Source organism: Sceloporus occidentalis, unplaced genomic scaffold (genome assembly GCF_023333645.1).
Source record: "Sceloporus occidentalis isolate IW3139 unplaced genomic scaffold, rSceOcc1.0.p SCAF_1, whole genome shotgun sequence".
NCBI classification, from domain to species: domain Eukaryota; kingdom Metazoa; phylum Chordata; class Lepidosauria; order Squamata; family Phrynosomatidae; genus Sceloporus; species Sceloporus occidentalis.
This window is the reverse complement of record NW_028316981.1, coordinates 16,678,605-16,704,967: the sequence shown is the minus strand read 5'-3', so window position 1 is coordinate 16,704,967 and position 26,363 is coordinate 16,678,605. Positions and strand designations below refer to the sequence as shown.

Genomic DNA, 26,363 nt, shown 5'->3' with positions numbered 1-26,363 from the left:
TGCTTCTTAGCCATGCTAAAAATGGACAGAAGACTGAAATGTAGAACGTGCCGTGGAGAAGGAAGGCCTCTCTGGTCACCCGGCACTAATAAAAGTACACTCATCCCTCCATATTTGCAGATTTGATTATTAACAGATTTGATTAATATATGTTCTCTCTGGGAATATCTAGGTCCTCCAGTTCAACTGTGGTCAATTTTAACCAACAGTCTCACTGAAGGACCTAGAGCTTCCTAGAGAGAACGCTCCACTAGGCCTTTATAGCTTCCCCAGTGCAGTTCTATGGTCAGTGTCTGTCAGACATTGAACACACAGTTACACCGGAGGACCTAGAGATTCCTAGAGAAGTGTCCTCAGAGAGCTTATGTTATAGACTTAAGAGTGTTAGACTATGACTCTGGAGACCAGGGTTCGAATCCCCACTCAGCCATAGAAACCCACTGGGTGTGTGTATAGTGTGTGTGTATATATATGACTTCTCTCTATATATGTGTGTGTGTGTGTATACACATACACACAGCACTATATATATATATATATATAGAGAGAGAGAGAGAGAGAGCGCTTATGTTATAGACTTAAGAGTGTTGGACTATGACTCAGGAGACCAGGGTTCAAATCCCCGCTCAGCCATAGAAACCCATTGGGTGACCATGGCTGTGGGCAAGAAGTCACACACTCTCAGCCTCAAGGGAAAGCTATGGCAAGCCTCCTCTGAACAAATCTTGCCAAGAAAACTCCATGATGGAATCGACCTTAGTGGGAAACGACTTGAAGGAACACAACAACAAACTAACCTGCCTTGATCCACAGGGAGAGGTGGGATATAAATAATAATAATAATAATAATAATAATAATAATAATAATAATGTGTGTGTGTACACACACACACATATATTGAGTAGTCATCTGTGAATACACACAATGGGTTAGATCTGTGCCTGCACAGTAAAGTTTGAAAACTTCTGGAATCACTAGGCAAAACTTTTTGGCGGTAGTTCCTCTCATTCTATATAAAGCCCCTAGTGTTCCCAATCCCTTCCCACTCTTTGCCCAGCTCCTTTTGTCCACTGCACTAACAGCTCGAAGGAACTTTACTAGTGAATTGCTTCTACTTTTGATTTTGAACTAAACGGCTTGTCTTTGACCATTCTCTTGGAAATTTGCTTGGACACTGTTGACTGATCGACCGATCACAGGACTGTTTCACCATTGTCTCTGTTTTCCAACTTGGATACCTCAACTCTGATTGAAATGGCCTCCTTCAAGAGATGTGGCAAGTGCGGTGGTAAAATCCCCACTACTTTGGACTGCCATGGCTTGTGTATCTTGTGTTTAGGAGAGCCCCATAATGCTAAGACCTGCCCTCTCTGCAAGTCCTTGGCCACCCAAACCCTGAAAAATAGGGATCTGAAGCATAAGATGCCAGCCACAGCTGCTGGCGAAAGTTCAGGAATAAACTCTGCTAGAATAGCCATATCACCCTCCAAATACACAAAATACTTTAAAAATTAAGTTTGCTCTTTGGAAGCAGGCCTTGAGACCAGCTTCTGTCCTTGCCCTTGAGGGCTCTTTGGTGGCTCATCCTTCTACCTCTAAATGGGGGGGGGGGGGGGGAATCTAAGGATAAATCCTTGAAGGATGCCAAGGCTCCCTGGTCTGAAAAGGAACAGAGTGACAACTCCAGAAATACTTCTAAATGGAAGCATTCAGAAGTTACTGGTAAGCAACCAACATATACATATACATATATACACTCATCCCTCCATATTTGCGGTTTTGATATTTGCGGATTTGATTATTCGCGGATTTGATTATTCACAGATTTGATTAATATGTTATATCTAGGAATATCTAGGTCCTCCAGTGCAACTCTGTGGTCAACTTTAACTAAAAGTTGCCCTGAAAGACCTAGAGAGAACACTCCACTAGACATTTGTAGCTCCTCCAGTGCAATTCTATATTCAGTGTCTGTCAGATGTTGACTATAGAGTTTCCCTGGAGGACCTAGACAGAAGTGTCCTCATGAGAGGAACAAACACCTAAAGTCTAAAAGACAGTTGGACAGTTTAATGATTATAGCACAACATGGCTAAAGCAAACTAGGGATAAAGAGGAACAATGGGATTGTGAAGGATTAACCAGAACTGTGGAAACTTGCCAGGAAGGCAGGAAGACAGGAATGAGTCAATAAACTGGTTTTGGGAGATGTTGAAAGTTAACCCAAAAGAAGATGCTGGTTAAGCTATGCTTGCATTTTAAAATGTATAAAAGGTTTGAAGAAAGACAATGGGGGTGACAGTCTTGGAATTGCCATTTAGGCAGCTGTCACCCCGTATGGAGAATAAAGGTGTGCTTATTTTGAGCTACAGTTGGACTCTGGACTTTCTTTGTTGCTGGGTGCTCCAAGGACCCTTCCGGCATAGGTTGGGAGGGCTTGCTACCCTCCCCCTTCACTCACAGGTAAAAACATGGTGTTTTTGTTATTTTCGGTTTTTCCATATTCACGGGGGTCTTGTGCCTCTAACCCCAGCAAATATGGAGGGGCAAGTGTGTGCATGTATATATGTGTGTGTGTGTGTGCGCACACACACACGCACACACAGAGAAAGAACTGAAGTTGGTGGGAGTGGAAGGAAAACTGTGGTTATTGTGTTTATTTTTGTAAACAAACCAGCACATTGTAAATGGCCAACACAGCTATCCCTGCATATTTTATGGTTATTGTAGTGGTTGTGTTTCTTCAAGTCATTTCCTACTTATGGCAACCCCAAGGTGAACTTATTGCAGGTATTTCTTGTCAAGCTTCTTCAGAGGGGGTTTGCCTTCGCCATCCACACAGGCTGAGAGAATGTGACTTGCCCATGTTTACCCAGTGGGTTCCCATGGCTGAGCCAGGATTCAAACCCTGGTCTCCAGAGTCATAGCCCAACACTCAGATCCATGCACTGGCTCTCTCTTTCTCTCTCTCTTTGTATAATACACCGATTTGGACAATATTTGTTGTTGTGGTTGTGTTTCTTCAAGTCATTTCCCACTTACGGCAGACCCAAGGTGAACTTATTACAGGTTTTCCTTGGCAAGATTTGATCAGAGGGAGTTTGCCCTTGCCATCCTGTGAGGCAGAGAGAGTGTGACTTGCCCAAGGTCACCCAGTGCGTTTCCATGGCTGAGCTGGGATTTGGTCCCTGGTCCCCATAGTCCTAGTCCAGCCCTCAACCTTTGTGACTTTCACTTTTGCAGATTTGATTATTCACTGATTTCATTAATATTTTCTCTGTAGGAATATCTAGCTCCTCCATCGCAACTCTATGGTCAACTTTAACGAAATATCACACTGAAGGACCTAGAGCTTCCTAGAGATAACATTCTGCTAGGCATTTGTAGCTCCTCCAGCGCTACTCTATGGTCATTGTCTGGCAGATGTTGACCACAGAGTTGCACTGGTGGACCTAGAGAGGCATTCCCTTGGGTAAAAACATAGTGCTTTTGTTATTTGCAGTTTTTCCACATTCACAGGAGTCCTTCACTCCTAACACCTGCAAATGTGGAGGGACAACTGTATATACTATACCTAATCTTACATAAAAGTCTTCCTTTTGCATAGTTTTTAGTAATAATTTTTTTTGGAGGGGTAAATGTGTGAGCACTTTGTGCTGTTTTTGACTGGCAGCTTCAGGTTTGGTGCATGTTGGCTAAAGCTACAGATACGAAGTCTGTGTGGATATGGTGGGTCCATTGTATTTGCTGTCTGGAGACTGTTTCATCCACTCATCCTGTTTCCCCACATGTTTTTTTTTTCCTTTTCCAGAAGGAACTGACCAGTCAATGGGGCCAAAAAGAGCAAAACTCTCTCTTCCTGGTGAGACAGATGGAGCTGCTGCTGGGATTCCCATCCAGGCTCTCTGCGAGGAAGCTCTTTGTCCCATTTGCCTGGGATATTTCAGGGATCCAGTGATGACAGAATGTGGGCACAATTTCTGTAAATCCTGCCTGGCCCCATGGTGGGAGAAGTCAGACCAAGACGCCTCTTGCCCTCAGTGCAGAGAAAAGATCCAGGAAACAAAAATGAGGCCAAATCGCAAGCTGGCTAGCTTTGTAGAAATAATCAAGAGATTTAGTCTTCCAGAGCCAAAAGAGGATGAAAGAAAGGGGAAAGTCTGTGAGAAACACCAGGAGCCCCTGAAAATGTTTTGTGAGGATGATGAAATCCCTATCTGTGCGGTGTGTGACAGATCCAAGGAGCACCGAAATCATGAAGTTATTCCTCAGGAGGAAGCTTACCAAAAATACAAGGTTATTTTTTATTATTATATCTGTTTCTATCCCTCTATTTTCCCAGAACTGGTAAGAATTAAGTTTGACATTTGATAAGCCTTCACATTTTGAAAAAATCTTTTTTTTTTTTTTTTGGTAGAATATTGAGAAGAAATTATTAGAAGGAAACTGGACTCATGTTTAACTGGTATTTTTATCATGTCAGTAGAAACAATAGGAAGCCTGAAGAGCCTCTGCAATAGGATTGACCAACCAAAGCCAAAGGGTGCTCAACAATGGCTCCTCTTCATCCTGGAGAAGTGACCACTGGGGTCCCACAGTGGTCTATCTTGGGCCCAGTGCTATTCAACATCTTCATCTATGATTTGGATGACAGAATTGGGGGCATACTTATCAAATTTGCAGATGACACCAAATTAGGAGTAGCAGCTAATACCCCAGAGGACAGGATCAAAATTCAAAATAACCTGAATAGACTAGAAAGCTGGGCCAAAACTCACAAAATAAAATTCAACACGGAAAAATGTAAGGTACTGCAGTTAGAACAGAAAAATGAAATGCACAGATATAGGATCTGAAACTATATGTGAAAGGAATCCAGGAGTCCAAGTAGACCACAAGTTGAACATGAGTCAACAGTGTGATGTGGCAGCTAAAAAGGCCAATGCGATTTTAGGCTGCATCAATAGATGTATGGCGTCTGGATCAAAGAAAGTAATAGTGCCCGTCTATTCTGCTTTGGTCAGACCTCACCTGGAATATTGTGTCCAAAAGGACATTGAGAAACTGGAGCCATATGTCCAAAGGAGGGTGACCAAAATGGTGAAGAGTCTGGAAACCTATGAGGAACAACTTAGGGAGCTGGGGTTGTTTAGCCTGGAGAAGGGAAGGTTAAGAGGTGAAATGATAGCTCTGTTTAAATATTTAAAAGGATGTCATGTTGAGGACGGAGCAAGCTTGTTTTCTGCTGCTCCAGAGACTAGGATCCAGAGCAATGGATGCAAGATACAGGAAAAGATATTCCAGCTTAACATTAGGAGGAACTTCCTGATAGTAAGGGCTGTTCAACAGTGGAACACACTTCCTCGGAGAGTGGTGGACTGGATGCGGACAAACAAATTGAAACTTAGTCCAGACAAGATAGAGGTGCTCCTGGTCAGATGGTAGGCAGATCAGGGAACAGGGATCCAGCCTGTGTTAGACTGGGTTACACTCCCCCTGAAGACACAGGTTCACAGTTTGGAAATACCTCTGGAATCAGCTCTGAACCTGGAGGCTCAGGTCTTTGCAGTGACCAGGAGTGCATTTGCACATTCTAAAACTTGTGCAGCAACCACTCCCCTTCTTTGAAATGCTGGATCTGGCCATGGTGGTAAATAATAATAATTAATAATAATAATAATAATAATAATAATATATTTTTCTCCCACCTCTCCCTTCGGATCGAGGCAGGTAACAACAATGATACATAAATAAAAATACAAAAATACATAATAATACATAATTCCCTTATCCCCAATCTTAAAACTAAACTGCATAGATATAGAACAACATCATATAAAAGACAGAAAAATCACTTAAAAATAAACAAAACTAGAGGGAGAAATCTTAAGGCAGGCATTGGGCAATCCATATCAGTGGGACTGGGACAGTCAATCAGGGAAAGCCTGTCAGAAGAGATCCGTCTTGATGACCTTTTACATGCCTTGGTTACATCCTGTTTGGACTACTTTAGCACATTCCACTTGGGGCTGCCTTTGAAGAGTGTTCAGAAACTTCAGCTGGTCCAAAGAGCGGCAGCCAGGCTGTTAATGGGGGCAGGTTATAGATGTTGAAACAGCTCCACTGGCTGCTAATTTGTTTCTTGGCCTAATTCAAAGTGCTGGTCATGACCTATAAAACCGTATATGGCACAGGTTCAAGCTATTTGGCAAACTGTATTTTCCTATATGAGCCGGTCCGGGCTCTGAGATCCTCAGGGGAGGCCCTTCTCTCCATTCCACCACCATCACAAGCACAGTTGGTGGGGGCATGAGAGAGGGAGGATCTTTTCCATGGCTGCCTTCGCAGGGGGACAGACCAGAATGGCCCCCTTCTTGTTGTCCTTCCATTGGCAGGCTAGGACTTTTTTTATTCAGACAGGCTTTTGATACAGAAAACTTTTAAAGAACTTTAAAGTGCATGGTTTGTAAGTGTTTTTATCTTTTTAAACATATTCTATTTTTTGACAATATTAGTTTTAATACTGTAATTGTTTAATTATATTTTAATGGCCACTGTCATGCCTCCAGAGCATCTTTGATGCTCTTGAGACATATATTTAGTTGAGATTATATTAGCTTTTCTATGTATTAGTTTAGAAGGGAAAAGAGAGATCTACAGCTTTAAGAAAGACAAGGATTGTGGGAAATCCCAGGGTCTTATACTGTCTCCCTCTAGCTAGTCTCTGTGTGTAGTAAGTTTTCAGCCAAGTCAGACCTGGAGAGAGTATTTTCCTCTGACAAAAAGATAAGTCCACAAAAGAAGAAAGATAGTCCTCAGAAGAAGAAAGATAGAATCCACCAAGAAGAGAGCAAGGTATTTAGGAAGGACTATTGAGAAAGAAGAAATCAGTTTCATGTTATTTGTGTTTATAACCAGTAAAGCTTTTGAAACTTTAGAAATTTGTGGACAAGTCTTTTGTTCTGGCTGTGATCCCGGGAGCCAGAGGCCTTACTACACCCAAAGTCCATAGCATCGCTCTTGGGACAAAACAGCCACTTTTGTATGTATTTTATTGTACGGTGCTTTTAAACTTGTAAGCTGCTTTGAGCCCCAATATTGAAGGAAAAGCAGGATAATAATAATAATAATAATAATAATAATAATAAACCTTAACTTTCTTTCTCTCTTTAGGATTTGCTCTGTATTCGTTTGGAGGATCTGAAGAAGGAGAGAGATGGCATTTTGGCAAATAAAGCAGCAACAGAAAGAGAAGGCCAAAACCTACTTGTAAGTGTAAATATTGTTGTTGTTGCTGTGATGTCCTGCCAAGACTGATTGAATTTCCCCCTGCATTTTCTTTCACATTGGTTCAGGCCATAGTATGTTTAGTGTAGAAAAGTTCTTTGTATTAGTTGTAGGAGGAGCTGTAGGATTCCCCTGCATTATTTCCAGGTTTGGTTTGCCCTTTCCCAGCATGCTCAGTTGTAGCTGGAAGCTTTTAGTTTGGGAACAGTCTTTGCTGTGAGCAGGCAGAGAGCTGGTCTTTTTGGTGGCAAACAGGCCCAGACAGCCGGAAAGGGCATTTCTTACAAGTTAGCCATTTTAGTTACCAAGTTAGCCATTTTAGTTACAAGTGAATAAAGAATTCAAGAGCTGAAAGACCCTGCACCAGCTCCATTGAGTGAGGAGAGCAAACTAACATCAGACCCAGAAAGATGACATCCGGAAGATTGCTGAAACTGTAAAGTACCTTTTGTTTAGAGCTGGGGAGGAGAAAACTCTTTATTTTGTCTTTTAAATTAAATTTCCCCCCTTTTGAACTTTACATTCAGCTTCAGAGCCTTTTTTGGGTAGAAGAGTTTGATCTCACCAGGGTACCGGCGTTGCACACCCAAACCTGCCACCACCTTTAGTTGGGTGTGTCTTCACAGTTGTTGTTGTTGTTGTTCTGTGCTTTCAAGTCATTTTCAAAGTAAACCAACCCTAAAGGAAACCTATTATGTGACTATTCTTGGCAAGATTTGTTCAGAGGAGGTTTACCATTTCCTTCCCCTAAGACTGAGGAGTTTATCACACTGAGATTTATGCAGCTCAGATCCAGGGTGACTCCTGGTTCAGCTATGCGAATTCACATCGTAACGTGAATGTTTTATCACACCTGGTTGCCCTTCCGTTGTCCTTCCAAATCGAGGGGGAATCGAATCCAAGGCAAGTCACGTGATGCAAAGTGGAGTGAGTGCACATTGTATTACCACACCAGTGCATACCATGCGGATTCATCTTGATTCAAATTGGGACCCTTGCACATGCTCAGTGGGGCTCTGAAGGCATCCTGGACTTTTGCACTTCCGGGGTGAAGAAGGGAGCCTGGTTCCACTTTCATGTGAATGACAGCCTCACGTGAATTACTCCCTTCTATTTTCCCATCCCTGGCAGCCAAATTCAAAGGGGTCCTCCGTGTCAGAGCCCCCATCCATTTCATCCACATCTACATCTATTCTCCTGTCATTCTCCTCATCTATTTTTGCCACATCCACATCTATCTGCCGTGTCAGAGCCCCCATCCATTTATTATTATTATTATTATTATTAAGGAATTTTTGTTATTATTATTATTATTATTAACTGCAAAATAATCAGTGTAGAAGCTGCAGGTTTACTTGGAAGTAAATCCTTTGGATCTGAATGCTAGCCTCACGTGAAAGATTGCTTCATGTTCTATGGGCTTTAGAGCCCGTCTTGGCACCCAAACTAGAACTCTTTCTCTGGGATACGTGCTCCATTTTTTTCCAGTCACACAAGGATCCTTTGTATGGGAGATAGATAGGGTCCCTTGTGGCACCCAAACTAGAGCTCTTTCTCTGGGATATGTAGTCCATTTTTTCCAGTCACACAAGGAGCCTTTCTATGGGAGATAGATAGGGTCCCCTGTCTCAACCAAACTAGCCCTCTTTCTCTGGGATATGTGGTCCATTTTTTCCAGTCACACAAGCAGCCTTCCCCAGGGCATCAGAAACAGCCGCTTTCCCCCTCCTCGCCAGCATATCTCCTGTTTACATTAAAACGTGAATATATTCATTCCTCAGTAGATTTCTGCCCTTTCCCCAGCATTTCCACTGGGGACACTGCATTTCCCCTCGGCAGCAAGGGAAGCTGGGGGGGGGGGGAAGTACCAGAAGTAAATGGGGCAAAATTGCAGCATGGCATCATGCGAAGTGTGGGACCTTGGAGGTTTGGAGGGGTGTACCGGGACGGAAGCAAAGTTGCATTCCACACCAGATCAAATTGGAGTGAAATTGAAGCGAGCTTGAATACGAATTCTGTGAATTCCCTTTTTTTCTGGTTTCACCAAAATGAAGGGTCACTTTGGAATCACTGCGGAAGCACCACGGAAGGAGCACCCATAGATAGGAATCGCGTCTGATAACAGTCATGATACGACGTGAATTTGTATTGTGGTCTCGCACTCATGTCGGATCTGAGCCGCAAAACCCCCCCAAAAATCTCCGTGTGATATACTCCAGAGATAGTGTGACTTGCCCAAGGGAAAGAACAATTATTCAACAAACATGTATCAAATGTAATACAAAATCCAGAAGACTCAAGACCCTTAATACATTCCTGAGGCAAAGAGGCCTATGTGAATTGAAAGAGCATGATCTATCTTTTAAAAGTGTTAATAACAGGTGAGAAGCCTTGTAGGTCTGAATTTTGGTTTTATAGCTGTGAAGATTTACAATTTCCCCCCCCAAAAAAAAAACCATTAGCCTCCTTCTCATTTTGTCCACTCATTGCAGAAACAAACAAGAGCAGGGAAGGAAATGACAGTAGCCCAATTCAGACAATTTCACCAGTTTCTGGAAGACCAGGAATATCACCTTCTGGCTCAGATCAAGGAGGTGGAGGAGGAGATTGCAAGGAAAAGGGAAGGGTACCTGGCCAAACTGTCCAGGGATCTCTCCTGTCTTGAAAGTCTCATTAAGGAGATGGAAGAGAAGTATCAGCAGCCCCCAAGTGAACTCCTGCAGGTAAGCTGAGCAGAAACCCACCTGGCAACCCTCCGAGACAAAACCTCAACTATAAAACGTTTTATTCAGCTATGAAAGGAGTAACGGGGTTCCAGTCTGATGTATTAAAAACCGTCTCTGCATGCAGCTGATCAGGATATAACTCAAATCAATCAATAAATTAACAGGTGCATTCAGTTTTCCTTGTGTAGATACAAACTGCTAAGTATTGTTGATGGAAAGCCCTTCCTATTTTCAAAAATAATTGTTACTGTAATTTTAACATACTAAACAGGAAAAAGCACAAAATAGAATCAGCAATAAAGAACACAAAAGCCAAAATTGTAAAACAGGTAAATAACAAAGAAACACATGTTGGAAACAGAAGAATATGTCATACAGATGAATAAGGTTTTCCTAAAATAAAAACAAAAACAAATAAATAATAAGAAAGTGTAATGAATGTAGAAGGTAAAAAATATTAACAAGTATTTTGTCTGGTCTACCAAATGGATTTCAAACTATTAATTTTAAATTAGGATATTTTATGCTGTATGATTTTAATGTATCCTATCTTTATGTGTTTTAATTGTATTCTTGCAGTGTGTAAATATTATTATTATTATTATTATTATTATCATTATTATTATTATTATTATTATTATTAACCTTTATTTATAAAGTGTTGTAAATTTACACAGCATTGTACATACAATCTTTGTAATTAGACAGTTCCCTGCCCTCAGGCTTACAATCTAAAAGGACACGACACAAAAGGAGAAGGGAGTGTTGGTGGGGAAGGGGATCAGGTCCAGCAGTTCTTCTCTACCTTCGAGGCCTGGACCAAGGGAGATGGGCTGGAGGGAGGGCTTGGCTTCTTAATGGATAAATAACTGTATGTGTTCTACTCTGTGTTGTACCCCGCTTTGGGGAGAAGTGGATAAGAAACAACAACAACATTAACATTTTTAAAGATGTTTTGGGAACAGCAGTTGTACATGATTAATTTACAATCTCATGAAGCATGGTTTCTCTCATGGACCTTTTCAGGACTGGATGTCACTAACAGCATATCTATTTCAAGCTAGGGATGGAAATCATAGGGCCTTCTAGGTATTGTTGAACTGTTAAGTCAGCAGATACTAGAGTCTCTTATCACATCACCACACAGAACCCCAGACCCTTCCTTCTTAAGGTGTTGGCTTGGACTTCCAGCTTCTCTCTCAAGACTCTCTGCTAAATCTCCCTCTTTTCTTAACTCACTCTTTTTGTGTTTTTTCTCTCAGAGTTCTTGCCACTCCCATATACTTCCACTGTGATAGGTTGGAAGTTACATCTGCCCACCCCTGGTATAATTCAGGAAGTGAGGAGGCTGCTGGGGGATTGCCAAAAGACCACGTTTGGCCCTCTCCTTTACTGCGGTGCAGTCTGCATCTTCATGAGGAGACCGGCACCACTGCAGCAAAGTCAGGAGGGGTCAGATCGGCTCTTCTTACCCTGCAGCAGGAGGAGGGCCCAACCGGGTGTCACCACAGTAGTTCTGCCTAGCTCCAAGAATACCGCTCTATCAACATGCCCCTTGGCTTCATTCTCTTGCAAGAGCCCAAGCTTCAAGCAGTGGCTTTCCTGCACCTGGTGTCACCCAGTGCAGGGGAGGATTGGGCTTTAGAGGTGTGGCTTCCAGATTGGCACATGCTCCATCCCCCCATGCCACCCCTTTCCTATTCCTGATGAAGAAAAGGTTGAGACAGCATGCAGGGGAAAGCGCACGGGAACAATGTGCAGGGGCGTTGATTGTGTGGTGACGGTGCACAGGGACAGGGAGTACATGGGGATGGCATGCAAAGGAGCACATGACAACTTTGTGCCAGGATGGGGAGCACACGATGATGGCGCATAGAGGGAAGGGCCCAATTGGATGTTTCCCCTCTTCTGGGATATCCCACAGTGTGGGCCACACTGGCATACACTCCTAGTGATGCCACTGGATACAAGCAGAGGTTTGCTTAATTCTCTCTGCAGGATGCTCCATCTATTCTCAGTCCTTTAGTGGGCTTGTGTAGTTCTGCAGAAGTGCCACCAGGTGAATCCCATAAAGTGATGTGTGTGACAGAACTCTTTTTCTTGTCTTTCTTTCTTCTAGGATCTGAGCATAATTTTGGACACGTAAGTAGACCCACTGAACCTCCATAATGCTGTGGAGGTCTCAAAAAAGAAAATCTTCCGGTGCTCTGTAGTATACTTAATACAACAATTAAAAAAAAATTAGCTGTAGCACAGTACAACATTCCATGCTAATAAGGCCATCAGTTAAATTCTGAATATCTTTAATAGCTGACTTGTTAATAGCTGCTTTCTTTTCTGTCCATTTCTCAGAAAACTACAACACACATGAACTCATCTGAAATAATGTAAAATCCTGTCACTCGTGCTATTTGTTATTTTTAATAATAGCATATTCTATTATATTTGCAATTAATTATATTTGCAATTCAGATAATATTTTAATAAAAAACAATCACATCTCAAAGGATAGAGCCCATTTTCGGTAGAAATGCAGTATTGCATTGTGTTGCCTTTTGTGTTGTGAAAACACATCCATCCTATGTTCTGCTTTAATGTATACCCATTAAATCTCTGAGAAAGAAAAAGAGACTCAGTAAGTCACCTCAGCTGGGAATGTGGAAAATAAGAACAGATCTTTTTTAGCATAAATCTCAGCAGACAACAAGCTTAGCTTGGGAAATTCGAGTGATTTGAACTAAGACCAAGCAAAAGTTATAGAAAAGCCAGTAACTGCATTTAGTGCAACCTGTACCTTTGTTGTCATCTATGCTGGCCAACTCCATGCCATCCGTTGGGACACACTTTGGATACTCATGAGGGAGCAGGAGTTGCTGGTGTGCCATGTTCCTGATATAGGTTATTTCAGACTTCTTCAGGAAGAAATTTTTAGAAGAAATATTAGGAAAGTAGAGGAGCCCTGGTGGCGCAGTGCTTAAATGCCGGTCCTGTAGCCACAATGTTGTGTGTTCGATCCCAGACGGCTCTAGGTTGGCTCAGCCTTCCATCCTAATAAGTACTCAGCTTGTTGAGGGCAATTGGCTATTGCATTGTAAACTGCTTAGAGAATGCTTAGTTCACTATGAAGCGTGTGCTAGGAGGAATGTTCCAATCCTCTTCTTTTTCCCCACACGTCTTTGGTAACATCTGTGATTAGAGTGATGCCATTGCAGTCAAAGAATTTGTGATCAAGAGACAAAGGGCAGACAAGGCATTTGTCTGCATTGAATGGGCCATAACCGGTGAGACTGACTGATAAAGCTGTGGGCTTCTTGTTTTGGCTTTCCAGTTACTTCTTGGTTATTAGCAGCTATAAGAAGGCTTGAATTTCATTTATGGGAGAAAGGGGGGATAGAAATTAAACAATAGAAAGGAAAAAAATCTCCTCCTTTAGAGCAACTCCTTCTGCCTTCAGGTTGTCCTCTCCCTTTACTTTGTTGTATTTGGAAATTCTGGACTTGACTGGACAGCTGATGGGCTTTGTTTTTCTTCACCAAAGCAAAGCAAAGGAGACTTTTGAGGATCCAGGACCTTTCCCTCCAGAGCTGAGGTTTAAGATTTGGGACTTGACTGATATTAACCCCTTACTGGATGGCATCATGAAACAATTCAAAGGTAATCGAAATGTCTGCACATATTTGTGTTAATCATTATATTAGTCATCTGCAAAGAGAACATAACAGGCTTGATGACAGAGATTGCCATTTCTTAAATCTTGTGTTATTGCCAGTAGAACTTATGTGATCAGTTCATATACTATCTGGGATATAATGGGAAAGCAACTGTAGATTGCTCTACTCCTGAACCATATTATGCACAGAGCATCGAAAAAACGTTTTTTAAAAATGTAACCTCCCAAACCAACATGGGCACTTTTCTCCATATGTTGTCCATGGCTCAGGTCCATTTGAGTTCCTGTAGCCATCCTAAACAATAAGCTACCTCAACCCTCAAAGTAACTATAGAGATAAATTTCCATTATCTAGGTTGCAGGATTACATTTTCCTAACTGGAAATAAGTTGCACTCAAAACATTTGTGATTATGTATGGAGTAAATATGCATGGAAAAGTGTTGCTATTTACAAACAGCTTACAGTTGCAAGAGGTATTTCCTTGCTGCCAGATCTCCTTCAATTTATATTTAGTCCTTTTCTTGAAATAAGGAAACAATAGTTGGAATGGTATGAATGGATGTTTTGTTAATCAGAACTGTACATTTGGCCATGTGGTCCTGAGTTTTTCTCTGTCTCCTTTTTTTATCCAGATGCATTGCTGTATGGATTTCAGATGCACAAAGGTAAATTTCTTGGTAGAGGATCAAATTCATAGCAAGGGCAGAGACAGCTTACCAGTCGGGCTAGTTACACTTCCTTAGATCTGTAGACTTTGGAAACAGTGGTAGTTTAAATTATTAGTAGTGGAAAGGCAATAAAACTACACCAGTGCATGGGATTTTCCTACATGCAATGAGCACACATAAATGAGGAGTCGCAGTGAGCTCACACATTCGAATGTCATATACCTGTAACTTTTGATTAGGAATGTAAATGTGACTATGCATACCAAGGGATCCATACAAGTGGAGATCCACTTCATATTGGAGGAGGATGTCACCTGGATTTCAGTCTATCATACTATTTCCAATAACATTTATTTATTCAAATATTTGCATCCAACCTTATATCTAGAGGTTGGCAGAATGAAATCAATTTTAAAAACAATTTTAAGAATTCAATGTAAACAAAGTAAAGCCAAAAAAAAAAAAAAAAAATGGGGGGGGGGGGAGTCTACAAATTAAGAGACCAGAACCAAGCTATGATCACTGGGCACAAAACACATGTGAACTGCCAGGTTTTAAATGTTCACTGAAATGAGGCCTGACAGCCCAACAGAGGCTTTTGGGAAGTCCACAAACAGGGCCTGAAGGCACAGGTCCTCCACAGTTGCTTCTCCTCAGCATTTTGGAGTCAGAGGGAAGCTGATTCCATTTTTTTACCCTCCCCAATCCAATTCTATCCCCAGTGATGAACGTTGTCAACTTGATGTCAATATTTTGAATAAAAAGATTGCAAACCATTTAAAAAAAAATAGAAACTAACAATTTTGAAAAATACACAAAGAAAGTCATTGGGTCTCCACCAAAATTGATCTTCATCCCAAAAATCCAGCATATAAACACAGGGCCAATACATACTGCAGAAATAATTCAGTTTGAGACTGCTTTAACTGCCCTGGCTCAGTGCTAGGGAATCCTGGGAACTGTAGTTTAAATTGTGGCACCAGAGCTCTCTGTCAGAGAAGGCTAAATGTCTCACAAAACTACAGTTCCCAGACCTCCCTAGCATTTGTTAGGAAGGATCGAATTAGGGCAATTTTTAATTAGCTCAAATTTAGCCGAGAGGTGGCCCTAACAATACCACGTGCCGGCATCGTGTTCCAAAGTGTATACCAGAGGTCGTCAGTACACCCCAAAAAAAAGAGACTCTGATACCAATTAGGTACAATTAAACTAGTAACATTTATTACAGCACAAGGAAAACCACACAGCAAAAGGGGAACACACACACACACACACACACATCCAATGCTATAGCAGGGGAGGGGTGAGTTCAGGGAGATAGGTTTGAGAAAGAGAGGCACCGCTAGGGAATACTAACTTAGACGTCTTCTCCAGGAAGTCCGATGCAGCTTAGATGGACAGTGATTCACGGCCGCGGAAGCGAAGGGAAGAGGGCCGCGGGAGCTTGGAGCAAGGTTACAACTGGTATAGACCAATTTGCAGCCTGGTGACAGTGTGATCTCACCTTTAGCTTAAAGTTTAGCACAGCTCAAAGCTCTACTCCGAAAGCTCAGAGAGGGTCTGAAAACCCAGGATTAATATAGGAGGAAATGTATCCCGAGGCTATGAGGCTTGCTAGATAAAGGCGTTGCTTGCCTGGGCTTTGTTAAGCCGAGAGCAAGCAATGTGTTGCACAATACATTAGGTCCAAACACAATTCGTTAAGCTGAGTTGTTAAGCTGACCACTGGCTCATTAAGCGAGAAGCCAGGTCTATTGTCTTTCTTGGGCAAGCAGAGGCGAATCTGGTTTGGCGACTCCCAAACTTCCTGTGGAAGATTTGAATTCCATCTCTCTCTAGGGCTCTGCCTGGGTCAGGTGAGCTGCCTACGTGGTCTCTCCGCTTTTAGATTAATGGCAGATCCTCCATGGGGTAAGTCAGGGGTCATAGCACAGACCGCATGGAGCCAAAATTTTATATAAAACCAAACTTGGTAACACATTGACCCAGGGCAGTTAAAGTGGTCTCAAACTGGATTATTACTGCAGTGTGGTTTGGCCAACAATATACACCAAATATTTCTATATTAGACAATATAATTTGCAATTCAATAAGGCATGTTTGGTAAAATACTTTATTATTACATGAATGAAGAACCATTTTCCATTTATAAAACATACAGTGGGCCCTTGGTATACGTGGGGGATCCGTTCTGGACACCCCCCCCCACGTATACCAAAATCCGTGTATGCTCAAATCCCATTTGTCCCAATGGCGGCACGCCTCCTCTTAAAAAAAAAGGCACGGAGGCGGCGAAGAGGAGGCGCGGAGGGCAGCAGCGCCAGAGGCCTTCAAGGCCTCCGGCACTGGCACCCGGCCTCCTCGCCGCCGCTGCCGCCGTGGAAGGGGCGGGTGTCGGTGCTGGGGCCCTCTTGGCCTCCAGCACTGGTATCTGGCCCTTCCGCGGCGGCAGAGGCATGGAGGAGGCCGGATGCCGGCACTAGAGGCCTTGAAAGCCTCCGGCGCGGTGGCTCTGCCTCCTCACCGCCACCGCGTTAAAGGCCCGGTGGCGGTGCTGTTGGGGGCCAAGAGGCCTCCAGCACCCCCATCGTGCCTTTTCACTGCAGCAGCGAGGAAGCCAAGACTTGGCCTCCGCCGCCGCTGCTGCCACCCCGGCTTGCCCGGCGGCGGCAGAGGCCAAGCAGGCACGCCGAGACTTTAAAGGTAAGTAAGGGGAAGAAAAGGGAGGGAGGCGGGGAGGGAAGGGAGGAGGCAAGCGAGGGAGGGGAGGGAGAAGGAAGTTGTCCCCAATGGCGGTGTGCGTGCACGCCCACCGCCATTGGGGACAATTTCCTGATTTGCCATCCGCAGATGCTCAAATCCACGGATGGCAAATCCGTGTATAAGAAGGGCCGACTGTACTTTCTAACTTTTTTTGAGAAAAGGAAAGAGTAAAAAAAGAAAAATGAAAACAAATAAAAATAAAACCAAGTAACCTCCTATCCCTCAGTATCAGATGCTTTCCAATCCTTAAAGCATCTCTCAAATGTATTTCTGAATGTCTACTACAGTGGGCCCTTGGTATCTGCTGGGATTTGGTTCCAGGACTACCCATGGATAGGAAAATCCATAGATGCTCGAGTCTCATTAGATGTAGTGAGGTAATAAAATGCTGTCCCTTATAAATAATAGCAAAATCAAGGTTTGTTTTTGGAATTTATATATATATTAACAATATTTTCAAGCCATGGATGCTTGAATTCGTGGATAAAGAATCCATGGATATAGAGGGGCGACTGTACCTATATACCTTCTTAGAGTTAATTGCTTCCTCTACATGTTTTGCTTATTTTACATAATCTTCAGGCCTTACGTGAATATAGATTTATTATAAATGTAATTTTAAAAGTTACTTCCCATTTTGGATTTTTCTAAAATAAACATTCCAGCATGAAGCACATTCTTTCCAGCCTTCTAAGATTGCAAAAAAAAAAAAAAAATTGTCGGCGAAAGAGATGTCGCGGGGAACCATAGTGCGTGCATGTCCATTGATCTGGGCGGGGGATTCCTGTGGTGTGCTTAGATTTAGCACAGTAATTATTCAGCCAGGCGAATAATGCAGCTCCTTACCTTTTCCCTTCACCCCAACAGTAATGGTAACTCTGGATCCAGACACAGCTCATCCCAAACTCAGACTGTCTGAGCATCATAAAAGTGTAACATGGAGTGAGAAAGGTCAAGGAGTCCCTGCCAAAACGAAGAGATTCAACACAAATCCTTTTGTGCTGGGAAAGGAACAGTTCACCACTGGGAGACATTTCTGGGAAGTCCGTGTGGGAAACGAAGACCAGTGGATCGTTGGGGTCGCCAGGAAGTCTGTGAAGAGAAATGGTGACATTATCTATGGGACTGAGGAAGGGATCTGGGCTGTAGGGAAATGGAAAGGTCAGTACAGGGCGGTCAACCATCCTCATTACTTGCCTGTGTCTCCAAATGGGAAGCTCGAGAAGATTCGAGTTTCTCTGAACTGTGCTGGTGGGCGAGTGGCCTTTTTTGATGCCAGTACAGGAGACCATCTTTACACATTCTCTGGAGCCTCATTCTCAGGAGACACTCTCTTGCCCTTCTTTCAAGTGTATGGCCAAGGCTATATCTGAGTTTCTCCTTAGGGCTGCTCAGCCAGCTGACCCTCAAAGGCTTTCCTCCCCAGATCAGGGTGACTGAATCAATGATCTGTTGGTCAAGAGCCCTTTTCCAACTTCTACCAGAAAGTGTTTTGGTTCCACTCCCTAAAATTCTCCTCCACCCATTCAGAGGATAAGTTCTGATTTTCTCCCCCTCTTCTCAAGATTTCTCTCGGGAAGTTTGTTCTTAGAGGATTAAACAGGCAGTGTGCCAAGAAGTCTGCGAGATTATAAAGTTACGTACAGGCTTTATGTTTAGTAAGGAATAGAATTTCATGGAGGAAGCCAGAAATGTTTTGTTGTTTCGTTATAGTTTGAAATCCTAACTATCGTTGATTTCACAAATGTGCCAAGTATATTCTCCAAAAAGTCACAGGTTCAATCAGTGAAGTCAATTTTCTGGAGAGGTTCGAACGAGAAAATGTTCTGGAAATGTTTCCCTCGCTTTTTAATATCGATAAAATGTTACATTCAAACACATTCAAAGCTTTATGAGGAAATTCTTTTGTTGAAATATCTGTAATATTATTAAAACAGATGTTATATTCTTTTTATTCTCTGCTGGAAATTATTCAGTTGGGTAGTTTTCAGTTACAAACTTGATATATCTCATTGTACTGCATTAAAATGAAGCTACAAATCCTTTATTGGACAAAAACAGATTATATCTGAAAGAACACTATTTTTAGGAGACACAGCTAAAGTGAGCTGCACCTGGATCATCCTATTTACACCTGAGCTTTATTTTTTTATTACATTTTATGTATAGAGTGCCATATATTTGTACGGCGCTGTACAATATTAGTAGCTAAAATACAGATAAAAGCATGCCTATGGCATACAGTCAAAAAAGTAGAAGAAAGTTAACAAAATATTAATATCATTAACATCTAAGATAAAACAAAATCATAAAAGAACACCAGTTCAATTTTGTTTAACACCTATCACAGGATTTTCTTGACAATATTTGCTGAGAGGAGAGTTGGGCTGTGTGGCTTTGAAAATACTGTAGTTGTTCCTTTTCAAGGTGTCTATGGCCCCACACAGACAGCCCAAAATAAAGCTGCTTTGGGTCACTTTGGAGGCATCCTGTTTAAGAGTCTGTAAGCCATATCAAAGACACGCTCCAGTCCAGACCGTGGGTTTGGCTCAGCTTCCAGACTCTTAAGACGCATGCATAACTTAAACAGCATACTTCCAAAGTGACCCAAAACAACTTTATTTTGGGCTGTCTGTATGGGGCCTTTGTATACCATTCATCTTGCTTTAGATGTCCTTAGGAGATGGAGGTTGGTCACATTCAGGGTGATCAGATCTCAGCGGCAAAGGAGGTCAAGGCCCTGTGAAATGTAGGAGACACAAGAAAAATTGAAGGTATTACTCAAGAAAAGGTAAAACACTAATATAAATGTACATTCATGCTCCTTGGTCATGCTCAAAATAGATATGTTTAAATTTATGTTGAAATTGAGGACATGTCCTAGAAAAGGAGATCATCTGGACATCCAGGTCACATTTGCCTGATTGGATCTACTACCCTTTTGATGGCGTTGTGTGCCTTCAGGGAGTTTCCTACTTATGGTGACTCCAAGGTGAACCTATCACAGGGTTTGCTTGGCAAGATTTGTTCAGAGGGGGTTTGCATAGCGTTCCTGTGGGGCTGGGAGAGTGTCACTTTCCCAATGCCACCCCATGGGTTTCCATGGTTGGGCAGGAGGCTCACACCCAGAATCATAGCCCAATGCTCAAACCACAACACCACACTAGCTCAATATATATATTATATCTTCTTTGTGGTCTCTGCGAATCTCACAAACGGGTTATTCTGTGCAGTAAGCTTCAGAACCTTAGAGCGACTAGAGGCATTTTGGCGGTAGCCCTGTCCACTCTCCAACTGCTTTATTGGCTGGTTTCCCACCTAAACCCTCAGTTCCTTTTATCCGCCGCAGCAGCATCTAGCAACTCTTCAGAGATTCATTTTCCTGTCAGAATTTAAAATTCTTTTTGACAGGACCAATCTGCGTTTTGGTAGAAATTTTTAAACATCATTGTTCGTATTAAAATGCCTCTCTGGCACGTTTGGTAAACTCCCTTTGTACTCCTGAGGAGAAGCTTTTAAAATGGTGCTTGCCTCTTTGAGAGAAGGTTTAAAATGGCCACTAGTCTTCCTTCCTCACTTGGCTAGAGCTGCTCTTTTTGCTGAGCAAAACCTGTTTTATGGCCGCTTGCCTTACTTTCGTGCCTGGCTAAGAATAAATGTACTTTTCTGAAGTTATGATGGACTGCTCCAATCCTCACCGGTCCCTGACTCTCTGGGATCAAATGGATTGGTTGGCAGCCGAGCTTCACTTGTCATCAGTCCCTGACCCTCCAGAATCGAACCGTTTGGCTGGCGACCTGACTTTGATCATCATCGGTCCCTGACTCTCAGAATACATACCGATTAGATGTCAGTCCAACTTTGATCCTCATTGGTCACTGACTCTCAGGTGTCAAACCAATTGGATGACAGCCTGACTCTGATCCATCTCTGTCCCTGACTCTCTGGGGTCAAACCATTTGGATGGCTGCCCGACTTCAATCTTCAGTGGTTCCTGACTCTCCGGGGTCAAACTCATTCGATGGCTGCCCGACTTCTATCTTCAGGCTCCAGGTACGGTTGCCTATTGGATGTCAGCCCAACTTCGATCCTTGTCAGTCACTGACTCTCCAGGGTCAAACCGATTGGATGACAGCCTGACTTCAATCTTCAGCGGTCTCTGACCGCTTGCAACCTGACTCGACCCTCATCATTCCCTGACTCTCCGGTGTCATACCGATTGGATGGCAGCCCAACTTCAATCCTTGTTGGTCACTGACTCTCTGGGGTCATACCGATTTGATGGCTGCCTGACTTCGATCTTCATCGGTCTCAGGCTCTCTGAGGTCAGACCGATTGGTTGGCAGCCCAATGTCGATCCTCAATGGTCCCTGACTCTCCGGAGTCATACTGACTGGATGGCTGCTCAACTTTATTGGTCCTTGACATTCCAGAGTCATACCAATTGGCACGCAGCCCGACTTTGACCTTTGTTAGTCCTTGACTCCCTGGGGTCAGACCAATTGTCTTGCAGCCCTTCGTCGATTCTCATCGGTCCCTGACTCTCCAGAATCATACCAATTGGATGACAGCCTGACATCGATCCCCGTTGGTTCCTGACTCTCCGGAGTCATACCAATTGGCTTCTGGCCTGACTTCAATCCTCGTCAGTGCCGTCCGACGTTACTCTTCGGGGTCACACCGATTGGCTCACAGCCACACTTTGATCCTCCTTGATGTTCAAGGGTTGAACCAAGTGGCTCACAGCTTACCTCTGCTCTTGTCATTCCCTGACTCTCTGGGGTCAAACCTATTGCTTTACATCCCTGCTTCGATGTTTGTCGGCCTCTGACTCCCTGGGGTGTTCCAGATTGGCCCATAGGCAGTCCTACATGGCACCTTCCCCAAGTATCGGGTGGTAGCAAAGTTGCCATCATGGTATGGCTGCATTCCGTCTTGACACTCCTTTGTGAGAACAAATATTATGGGCCCAGCATCGGCACCGTTTTAAGCTGCGCAATAGGATTCGAATGCAGCTGGCCTTTTGGTTTCTGAGGGCCGTTATTGGTACCACCACACATTCCTCGACACCACCTGGTTGATTTCATGGCCATGACTAATTGTTCTTAAGAGCCAATGTGGCTGATGCTGGTTCAGGTTCGAGGCCATAGTTGCTCTCTCTGTACCAAAGTCAGCTACCAGCGTGCGCTCTGTTGGTTTGGAGCCATGATTTTCCCCATTAGCTATTGGAGTGCACCACTGGCTCATGCCTCCCTGATTCAGGAACATAGTGTTTTCTCGGTACCGAGGGCCACTACCTGCGAGCACTCTGCCTAATCAGGGGCCATACTTGTCCCTCTAAATCCATTACCAGTGATTACTTGTTTGCTTCCGAGACATGATCACTTTGTAATACGCTCACTCTGATTTGAGGCTATGGTTATTATCTCTATGCCAAAGACTACTTTTGTGCGCTTCTTGACCACCTCTCTTTTCATTCGAAACTGAGGTGTATTTCAGGTTACTCTCTCAGTATCGAGGGATGCCATTGTCATTGGACAGCCATATGGTGTTCATATTCCTTCTATACCGAGACCCGACATCACTGCTATCCCTATATAGCTGATTCGGGAGACATGGTGCTCCCTCCATATTGGAGGAAGATGTCACCATTCACATGTTACAATTTTATGAGGACATCTCTCCTCTCAGGCTGCATAATATGATGTACAGATACCCTTGACAGTTTAAATTGTCATTATTCACTCGGTACAAGCGTGATTGTGATCGTCTTGTTGCCCCCATGGTGAACTTTGGTACCATCGCTCAGGGACCATCATTTCCAGGAAAAAGGTTTTGCCACTTCCTGGTATGAGTGTCAGTTAAGGCAGTTGGTGCCTTTTTACCAAGGACCACTATATATGGTGGACAATGCATGTCTGTTTCCCACATGGCCCTTTCAAAGGGCCCCTGTTGATGCCACTTTCTTCCCTGGAACAGGTTGCAAACAACTGCTTCAATTCCTTTCCATTTTCTGCTCTGGGCAGGAATGCCCTCGGGCCATCCCTCCGTTTTGAGCCTTCATTTAACGATCTGTCCACCCCTGTAGATACTTGGAGATCTCGGGATGGGCATACCTGTCCCATCTTTCCAGGCCGGCTGATGTCATAATATCCTGCCTCTCCTTCAGTCCTGGGCTGCTGCATTGGCGTCCATGAAACTGAGGGTTTAGGCGGGAAACCGGCCAATAAGACAGTTGGAGAGTGGCCGGGGCTACCGACAAAATGCCTCTAGTATCTCCAAGAAGGTTCCGAAGCCTACTGCGCAGGCACAGAATAACCCATTTGTGTGAATTCGCAGATGACCACTGGAAGAAATACCATTACAGGTATGCCCATCCTGAGATCTCCAAGTATCCACAGGGCAATTTGTCCTTATAGAACTGTTTTTAGCTTTTATTTCATGGAATCATAGAGTTAGAAGAGATCCCAAGGGTCATCCAGTCAAACCCCATTCTGCCTTGCAGGAATTCACAATCAAAGAATCCCTGACAGATGGCTATCCAGCCTCTGCTTAAAGACCTCGAAAGGAAGAGACTACACCACTCTCCAAGGAAGTATGTTCCACTGTCAAACAGCTCTTACTGTCAGGAAGTTCCTCCTAATGTTAAGGTGGAATTTCTTTTCCTGTAACTTGCATCCATTGCTCCGGGTCCTATTCTCTGGAGCAGCAGAAAACAAGCTTGCTCCATCCTCAATGTGACACCCTCTCAAATACTTAAACAGGGCTATCATATCACCTCTTAACCATCTCATCTCTAGGCTAAGCATACCCAGCTCCCTATGTCTCTCCGCATAAGGCATGGTTTCCAGATACTTAACCATTTTGGTGTCCCTCCTCTGGACATGCTCCAGCTTCATCCGTTTTGAACTGTAGTGCCCAGAACTGGGCACAGGATTATTCCAAATGAGGCCTGACCAAAGCAGAATAGAGTGGCACTATTACTTCCTTTCATCTAGACACTATACTTCTATTAATGCAACCTAGAATTGTATTTGCCTTTTCAGCTGCCACATCTCACTGTCGAATTGTGTTCAGCTTGTGGTCCACTAAGACTCTTAGACTCCTTTCTGAGGAGAGAAGAAGCTTTGTAATGGCCTACATATTATGAGGCCACAGGCTTTCATGGCCAGCATCCATAGTTTTTTTTTTAGGGTTTTTCAGGCTATGTAGCCATGTTCTAGAAGAGTTTATTCCTGACGTTTTGCCAGCATGAAGATGCCAGCCACAAATGCTGACCAAATGTCAGGAATAAACTCTTCTAGAGTAGCTCCAATAAAAACCCACAAACTATGGCCTACATTTTTCTTTAATGCCCTACATTTTGTGGTGCTTTGTCCTGCTTTGTGGTTATTACATCTGATCAGCCTGTATATAGCAGTCTGCTTGTGAGAATGTTCATAGGAATAAAAATGTTTGTGCATGTGCAGATGAGGTGAAGAGTTCGGTTTTTAATGATAAAAGACCCCAGTCCAGAAAAGTTCATGCTCCCAGCTTCTTTCTCTCAGCTATTCTCAAAGGTGTTGCATGATCTCTTTTCATAGTCTGCATTTTACCAAATAACAGGGCTACTATGCCTTTGAATTTTACTTCCAGGATAAAAAGGCTAAGAAAGGGAATGTGGCCTAGTGATCTGAGTGCTGGATGGTGACTCTGGAGGCCAGGATTCGATTCCACACGCAGCTATGTACAGGGTGACCAGATGCCCCAATTGCAAAGGAGGAGAAGGCACAACAAAATGTAGGCCATTCAACAAAAATGGAAGACATTGCCCTCTCCCCCCCCCACAAAAAAAAGCAGCTAAGGAGTCACGATAGATCAACTCTAGTCTACTTAGGGGACTACAAGACGTTGGTTAGATGGAGGGTCTTAAGGTCAACCAAGACATATATCCATCAATTTACATTTCAGGGGTGGGGTTAGATGTCTTCAACGGAGCAGCAATTCAAGTTGTGCGGGGCAATGGAAGATATGGCGTTAGCAGGGCAAAAGGTCGTTACAGAAGAAGATGTGATAGATGTCTGATATCTTTTCTCCCTTCCATTCGCCCTGCTACCCCAAAAGATCTGAAGAGCATACCTAACCATCTGCCAAACCTTTCTCTGCTCTTATGTAATGCCAGGTCAGTGAAGAATAAGTCCCGTATCATCTATGACAGGGGTAGGCAACCTTTTTGAGCCGGGTGCCGGGTTGGTGTCCCCCAGACAACCGGGGGGGGGGGGGGGGCAAAAAATAAATAATTAAATAATTGAATAATATAGGACAACATTTTCAAATGTAGTTCACATTTTTTAAAAATGGAGGACATGCGGAAAAAAATGATGATTTTTAAAAAATGTTAATATAAATGCATGTTTCTTAGGCGTGATCAAAATGGAGGACATTTGGGCATTATTCCTAGACAGATGGCAGAAATGGACTTCCCTTTCTGGCCAACCCCCCCCCCTCCCCCCATTCCAAACAGCACATTTGGGCATTGAACATGGCTTTACTTAAGATGGCCTCTTGCATATTTCAGAGGCTTATTGCATAACCAAACTCTTTGGGTTTCACACTGAACATGGGTTCACATGGCTATGCATATTGAACATGTCAAGGTGGTTTCACAGTTCTTGCACCAAGTGTACTTCTCAGAAGTGTGTACTTGGTCAAGGGACTGTGGTTTTTCTTTACTGCGCATGAGTTTGTAAAAATCACAGCAATTTACATTGGCCTTGTCTCAGAGGCTTTCTGATATCAATATCACCATTAAAGAACCAAAAACACACAGAAAAAGCACTTTGGAAAGTCACACTCTCTTGGCTTCAGAAACAGTGCGTGCATGCCTCTCAAGCTGACTCATATCATCATCATCATCATCACACTATCACCGTCAAAATAAGGGAGACTTGTTAGCATTAAAAGCACCCAAAACACACTTTGGAAGGTGACACTCTCTCGGCTTAAGAAACAGTGCCTGCATGCCTCTCAAGCTGACTCATATCATCATCATCATCATCATCTTCATCATCATCACACTATCACTGTCAAAACAAGGGAGACTTGTTAGCATTAAAAGCACCCAAAATAAAAATTTAAAAAACTTTGAGGCCTCTGGCCACTCACCACCTCTTCCTTCCCCCTCTTCCTCCTCCTCCTTCTGCTCCCCCTCCTCCTCCTCTTCCTTCTGCTCCCCCCTCCTCCTCTTCCTCCTCCTCTTTCTGCTCC

The 26,363-nt window shown here is 43.3% G+C and overlaps 1 protein-coding gene across 1 annotated transcript in view; it reads left to right on the top strand.

Annotated features, from left to right (window-relative positions):
• Positions 1-26,363, top strand: part of LOC149320959 (uncharacterized) — a 44,658-nt gene continuing 18,295 nt past the window's right edge. Inside the window, exons 1-9 of the mRNA XM_089537531.1 lie at positions 1-94; positions 3,813-4,297; positions 7,175-7,270; positions 9,781-10,011; positions 12,134-12,156; positions 13,553-13,668; positions 14,319-14,382; positions 16,961-17,057; positions 18,128-18,395. Of these exons, the coding sequence (XP_089393657.1) occupies positions 13-94; positions 3,813-4,297; positions 7,175-7,270; positions 9,781-10,011; positions 12,134-12,156; positions 13,553-13,668; positions 14,319-14,382; positions 16,961-17,057; positions 18,128-18,395 (1,462 nt within the window). The 5' untranslated portion in view covers positions 1-12. The remainder of the gene's footprint in view (positions 95-3,812; positions 4,298-7,174; positions 7,271-9,780; positions 10,012-12,133; positions 12,157-13,552; positions 13,669-14,318; positions 14,383-16,960; positions 17,058-18,127; positions 18,396-26,363) is intronic.